This window comes from Protobothrops mucrosquamatus, unplaced genomic scaffold (assembly GCF_001527695.2).
Source record: "Protobothrops mucrosquamatus isolate PMUCROS unplaced genomic scaffold, P.Mucros_1.0 scaffold9, whole genome shotgun sequence".
Taxonomy (NCBI): Eukaryota; Metazoa; Chordata; class Lepidosauria; order Squamata; family Viperidae; genus Protobothrops; species Protobothrops mucrosquamatus.
In genome coordinates this window covers 551,282-558,538 of record NW_015386396.1, presented here as the reverse complement: position 1 = coordinate 558,538, position 7,257 = coordinate 551,282, and the positions used below count along the sequence as shown (strand labels likewise).

General features: G+C 37.5%; 1 protein-coding gene across 1 annotated transcript in view; it reads right to left on the bottom strand.

The window, feature by feature from the left end:
• LOC107282567 (ATP-binding cassette sub-family A member 10) overlaps positions 1-6,232 on the bottom strand; it is a 54,620-nt gene extending 48,388 nt beyond the window's left edge. Inside the window, exons 1-6 of the mRNA XM_029283034.1 lie at positions 6,080-6,232; positions 5,542-5,642; positions 2,928-3,154; positions 2,619-2,757; positions 1,588-1,773; positions 1,127-1,259 (exon numbers count right to left, since the gene is read on the bottom strand). Of these exons, the coding sequence (XP_029138867.1) occupies positions 1,127-1,259; positions 1,588-1,773; positions 2,619-2,757; positions 2,928-3,154; positions 5,542-5,642; positions 6,080-6,221 (928 nt within the window). The 5' untranslated portion in view covers positions 6,222-6,232. The remainder of the gene's footprint in view (positions 1-1,126; positions 1,260-1,587; positions 1,774-2,618; positions 2,758-2,927; positions 3,155-5,541; positions 5,643-6,079) is intronic.
• Positions 6,233-7,257: the final 1,025 nt, after the last annotated feature.

Genomic DNA, 7,257 nt, shown 5'->3' with positions numbered 1-7,257 from the left:
AGGCCTCCTGCTTCTCTTCTCAGCTTACAACCGGCTCTGAGAGCCACACAAACGGTCCGGGTAAACTCGTTACAGAGCGCGCGCTTTCCCGCGCATGCGCACAAGCTGTTGCCAGTTTGTCTGGCCCCGGGCAGCTTCCGCAGCCCGTTGCCATGGCGACCGCCCGGGCTTGCTTGCTGCAAGTCCCGGGACACAACACTAACCAAAAAACTTATTTGATTAGGGTAGAATACATTCTGAAATGTATTGGCAGGTGCAAATGGCCAGGAGCATTCACTGAGTTCAAAGCACAGAAGAGTTTATTGTTGCTATCTGTTCATAAGAATCTGATTAACTAATGGCCAGTGGTGCTAAATTGACAACAGGTAAGGATCAACAGAATTCAGAGGGGGCAGGACTTGGGTCTCTTGTGGCAATACAATGACTCCAAACTGATGACATTTTTACTCCGCTTTCCAGCTCAGCCTACTCTTTTCCTACATGTATCCTTCAGTAGTGATGAATGGCCATTTCACTTGTAGTACACCTTGCAGCATTACAACAAATTTAAAAACAAACAAACAAACCCAGCGTGCTGTCAGGAAGGACTCACTTATAGTTAGAAGTGGCTTTCTTGCCAAACAAATAATTCTTATTTTCCATAACAGATTAAGTGGAATTATATGCAGGCAAGTGGAGAAGGATACTGCCAGTGCAGAAGTGTAGATCTACCTTGCAAAATGATTTAAAAGCTTTTTTTTTCATTGCTAACACTGATAAGGAGTGCCCCTTTGTACTATTCTAAATTTATCCTGAATGTCAGAATTAAGACACTGTATCATTTTGGTTGTGCATTTTTTACTGAGTTTTTAAAGAGATTTTGGATGAAAATAGAATAGGGAGCAAAGATCCAAAAATGCAGACTGTCTATATTTGAGGGAACAAATTGTATCTAGGAGATTAAAATGTACTATAAGCCAATAAATCTAAAGAAGCAATGGACCTCCTTTTTCACAAAGGTATTTTACAGACAAATTGCAGCATTAATTTACATGATCAGTTCCAGAGAAGTACACCTGAAATAGAGAAATGCAATTTGCAGAAAGGCAGTCTGCTAATTATCATATGTTCATCACAATATGCTTACCAGGCACAATCTTGTCAAAATAGAAAGTCAGCAGCATATATAAAACAATATCAAAAAGCAAGAATAAAGTGAATGACTCAGACATTATGTCTGACAAACTGAGGGATTGTCCACATTTTTGGAAATAAAGAATCTGCATGAAAAAAACAAAGTCCACAGCGTCATAAACAAACAACAGGCAAGGAAGAACAAATATTTGGAATCTAACTAAACCTTTAACAAATCAGACTTTAGTCTCCTAGAAACGTAAGCATGAACTCAGTCTATGAAATTAAAAAAATGGAATGGAATGGAATCAAAAGCCATTTTGTATTTATGCAGAGTTATTTGTAGATTATGTATCAGAATAGAAATAGAAAGACAGAGTGGTGACCAGAATCTCTGCATTATCATATATCAGGCATGTTCTACCATACTTAGAAGGGTGGGATTTAAATGCCAGAAACAGCATCATACTCAACCTTTGAAAGCCCAGCACCAAAAGCAAATGTGCAGAATATGTGGAAAATTAATTCCAAAGCTGAAGGCAGTATCTTGAATGTGGTTGTGATGCTAAGGAGTCCAAAACAAAGACTGAAGAGGATGACAACAAAGGCAGTGGTTTTGGGCTTCTTTAGGAGTGCACTCATCATGAAACAGAAGCATATCTGAAAGAGAGAAAACTGCCAGTTTAAGATGAAATGTTTTCTTTGCTAATATCCAATTCAATCAATGAAGTAGTAAGTTTACAAGTTACCGTACATTTTTTCCTTATATGTATCTACGGGGGAAAGTCATCTGGCTATATATACATTCATACACTATGTATAAAGAATCTCTCTCTCTCTCTCTCTCTCTCTCTCTCTCTCTCTCTCTCTCTCTCTCTNAATAAATTTCACAATGATCCACCTAATATATATTTGATTGTAATCCAATTTTCAAGAATACATGCTTTTTGAAGGCCACTAGCAATAATATCCAATTAAATTACTTCCCCAAATATATCTGTGCCATTTTATATGAATTGCAAAGAGTTCCATGCAATAATCTATGCATTATTTTCATGCAGTAATAGAGATCTGAGATCTCTCTCTCTCTCTCTCTCTCTCTCTCTCTCTCTCTCTCTCTCTCTCTCTCTCTCTGGTGTGTGTGTGTCTGCACGCACACATACAGTCACAATAATTGTTTTCTCCGAAACCGGTCCCTGCTACAAATAAGGTTGGGGGCCGCTGCCTTAAAGGGAATAACCTACCCATTTGGAGCCATTTTGGCACCATAAGATCCTTCAAACCCTTCCATTATGGCTGTTTCATATGAAACAGAAAAGCAGAGGAAAAAGCAGGGGAAGGAATCCTTTAACTTATACAAGTTCCTTCTCACCCGATTCCAGGAATTTCCCTCCAGCAAAACAGAAATGTATATTGAGAAAGTTCAATCAGACATTGAAGCAGTTTAACTATTACGAATTTCAACAGTTCAGGAAATACGCTGAAAACAAACATAGAGGACTTACACTCGATATGCCATAAAGGAAGAATAGAACAAACAATGTAGAAATGTTACTCAAGTGGAAATAGAAATGTTTCAAAATAAATGCCATTGCACAGGACAAAATCAATATGTACACACCATACAGCAAACCCCAGGAAAGCCTACAAAAAGAGAGAGAGAGAGAAAAAACAACAACACAGAATCACTATTTTCAGCAACAGTTTCATGACCAGTGCTTGGCTTAATTCTGTGCTAAGTAGCAGTGGATTCCTGCTTTCTTTTCTCGCATGAAGTTGCTGGTTTCAGGTGACAAAAAGAAACCACAGCTCACCAGAATGCTGCATCTCGTAGTCCCATCGTCTTCATCACCTCCTTTAATTTCCTTTTCTCTCTTGAAAGAGTTTGTGCCAAGAAATACATAAACGGTGAAAAACATAGTGATAAGACCCATGTGAGTAGACAATTCTCCAGTTCATTTCCTGGCATAATAAATGGTGATCTCATACGGATGCCATTAATAGATTGCATTTCTTCCCAAACAGAATGATTGGTGATCCGCTAAAAATAAAAAACAATACATTTCTGAAATCACTGGTAGCTTCCCTAGGAGATGGAAATACTCACCTACACAACACCACACCAGATATGTTATTTATACCAGTTATGGCTGTACCACTTATGGTCATCAAATTTCAATTTTGAGATTAAGAGGAAATATTAAAATATGAAGAACTTAGAGGAAAAATGCAAAACAACACCAAAGGATTCCCTCCCCCTCATCCTGAAATATAAATTTGACAATCTTAATGTATTTTCAAAAGTATTTTTAAACTATCCCAAAGGAAAAAAAGCACCTTTGGGACAACCATGACCTGGATGATTGAGAATCTCCATAGTGATTTTTAAACTAATAAGTGTATTTATTAGTATTGTTCATATTTTTCTATTAGTTGTTTTGAATCCTTTGCACATTTTCTTTTGTCCCATATCTTAACAGATAAATCTACCTTCACAGCAGTTGGTAGCCCCTCGCCAATTTTGCCTGGGCTAGGAAGCTAAGCAGGGTCATAAGCTGATGGGAAACCTCAAGGAATATTAAGGCGGTAAAGGGGACTAAGAAGTTATAAAAAGTATTCCAGAAGGTGGCAATGATATTGTTTTGAAGAAAACGACATGGGTATGTGACTAAAGGGCTAGACCTCAAGCTCAGCTTGAAGGAGGCTCAATTTTAATTCAGTCCATGTTTGTGCAATCAAAAAAGCCAGGAGACTGTGGATTCTAGTCCCACCTTAGGCATGGAACTGGCTGAGTGACTTGGGGCCAGTCATTCTGTCAGCCCAACCCACCTCACAGGGTTATTGTTGTAGGGAAAGTAGGAGGAGGCAGGATTATTAGGTATGTTTGCCACCTTGAGTTGCTGATAAAAATAATAAAAGGATACAAATACATAAATATCAACAAATAAATCATTCTGTATGCAGCAATCATGGTGAATACAATACATAGCAACCCAAGACAATTAACACAATCCCCTCAAAGCCATCACTGTTGGACATAATTAATTAAATTAAACATATCTCTGACATGAATGTGTCATAGAACAGAGGTCCCCAACCTTTTGAGCACCAGGGACCAGTTACGTGGGGAGAGGTTTTTCCGTGGACCGGTGGGGGCATGTTTTTGTGTGCTGACTGCATCCCGTGGATGGGGCTTTGGTTGTTTGTGCGGACCGGTTGCTGGTGTGCTGCAGCCTGGTACCAGTTCACGGACCAGGGGTTGGGGGCCCTTGTCATAGAACATCAGAAATGTCCATGGAACTATATGAACCAGAAAGGGGACATCTTATGAGTAGCTTACAATTCAATGTTTGAGAGAAAAGGAAGAGAAACAATAGCGCTAGGGGAAGTATGAAAGAATAAATAGAAAAAGCTGTTGGAAGCCTGTTGACTTTGTTTGGCTTTTGCTAAATTCTCATGGCATGCTGTGTGGTTTATGTGGCACTGCGGAGTGGAGCCACACTCTGTATCCTGAATCCTGCAACATGCAGGATTATGTCTGAAACTGTTAAATAGTCTATCTTGTTTGAATTTTAAAAATGATTTTGCCCACTGTAGGAGACTGAGGAGTCTGCTGACTAACTAATGGTTTTTAAGTGAGTTGCCTGCTGTTCCACTGGTGATTTCTAAATATTATGTAACTGCAGCATCCACTGTCCTATTCCGAGAAGAAGCAAAGGATGGAATTCAGAAGGAATTGTTTCACAAACACACAGAGACATAGACATACACACACACACACACGCACACACACACACACACACACAAACCTAGCAGACCAAGCACATAACAACAAGACCTAGCAATGGCTAAAAGCAAGAAAGTTGAAGAATGAGACAGAGAGGCTAATTTTGACTTTTATCCAACTGCCAAAAATACTGGAGGAAAGTGCAGATAGTCTTCATTTAGCAATTGCCTCATTAGTGATCATTCACAATAACAACAATGAAAAAGCTCTGTGACCAATCCTCGCATTTATGACCTTCACAGCTTGTAAAAAGCAAAGGGAAGCTGAAGTAAAATTGTAAAATCATGATATTTCACTTAGCAACTACTTTGTTAACCACAAGTTGCTGATCCCAACTGTAGTCACTAAATGAGAACTATCTGTACATGCAATTGGCTCTTTCTTCCTTATTAAGGTTAGGTCTCTGCCCATTGACAAGAATATAAAATCTGTATTATAGCTTTGGGACACTCAGACCTCTGAAAATTGCACCTTGATGTACTAATTGTTATGGGAACTAATGTGCAACGATAACAACAAAAAATAGTATATCAGTTGATATAAAAATTCAATCAATGTACAATAATCTCTCTCTCAAAAAGGTAATAGCATCCAGGTTATGCAACTTGCAAATATAAATACATTAAAGCTATCTCACTTACTTCAATAAGTGCACTATCAATGCTAGACTGCAGTGATATAAAGCTTCCAAACCAATAGCTTGTATTTGGACAATAAGGTGATGAAATGTTGTAACAGTAATCTACAAAAGAGAAATAAAAATGTTATTTTATTATGCATAAAATTTATTTAATACCATATTAATAAGGCTGACATTCATTACGATATATTTAGCTAGACACAATGGGCATGACGCTTGAACTCAATGTAATTTCTCTTTTATATGTATATAATTTTTATTAAAGTTTTAAATTATAATAGTTTTATCAAGATGATCAAGGTCAGCTAGGTGCTGTCATATGCAGTGAGGCCAAATATGTTACAATCTCATTAAAAAAGAATTATATTATTTAAATGTGTATCTGTACAACTGATATAAAGAAGGAAATCCATTTCTTATGTTGTATTAATGACATATAAGACTACAGAAGTGCAAAAGCCCAAATCTGCATCTAAATTTCCTGTAGACATGTAGGTATTTGGAAACTGGAACATAAATTCAAAAACATCATAAATTACCTATCTCTAAAACATATTCATTTGGGGAAACCATTTTATGGAAAGGGAATCGGAGTCGATATGAGACTTCATCTTGAAATACCACTCCAATTAGGTTTACATCTTCCACTTGGGCTGCTTCCATTGATTTTTCATCTTCCATCACTTTTGTGTTTACACCTTTAGCACAAAAATCTGGTTAATATGTGTAATCACATGCAGGAGTGACACAGAAAAAAATGTCTCATCTAGATATTTGACTAGGTGCATCAATCTAGCATTCCATGAAGATATTCAAAAAGGCAGGACTTGGCAAAAGTATTCAATCAATCAATCATTCAACCAAATCTTTATTCAGTCATAGACCAGCATGTAGGATATGGTTAATTAAAATAAAATTAAAATAAAAGAAATGTGTATATACAGTATATAAATATTCTAAAATATCTGAAATATCTAAGAGGGGTTAGAGTTAATCCTACAGCGTAAACTGCAGACAACTGAGCAGTACTTGGCTGTAGACAGAAAGATGAAGTCAGATTAAAATGAATTTGAATGACCAGGGTATTTAATAAAAAATGGAAATAATATCTCCTGGCGTGCTCCTACATAGATGGATAGTAGAGGATAATGTGTTCCATCAAGAAGAAGCAATGGATGGAAACTAATTAAAGAGAGAACCAACCTAGAACTAAGGAGAAATTTCCTGACAATTAGAACAATTTATCAGTGGAATGACTTGCCTCCAGCAGTGGTGGGTGCTCCAACACTGGAGGATTTAAGAAGCGATTGGATCGCCATTTTCTAAAATTGTATAGGGTCTCTTGCTTGAGCACGAGGTTGGACTAGAAGACCTCTAAGGTCCCTTCCAACTCTTTGTTTGAAGGGAAAAAAATTTGTATCTTTCTTTAGTAACAGCTGTTGGAAGGACATTGAATCTGGCTAAAGTTAGTTAAGTTAGTAACATAGTTGTTAAGTGAATCTGGCTTCACCATTGACTTTGCTTCTCAGAAGATTGCAAAGATGATCACACACACCCAAACACTGCAACCGTCATAAATACATGCCAGTTGCCAAGCGTCCAAATTTTGATCATGTGACCAGGGGGTTGCTGCAATGGTCATAAGTGTGAAAAACAGTCATAGGTCACTTCAAATGGTCACTAAACCAACTGTTGTAAGTCAAGGACTACCTGTAAT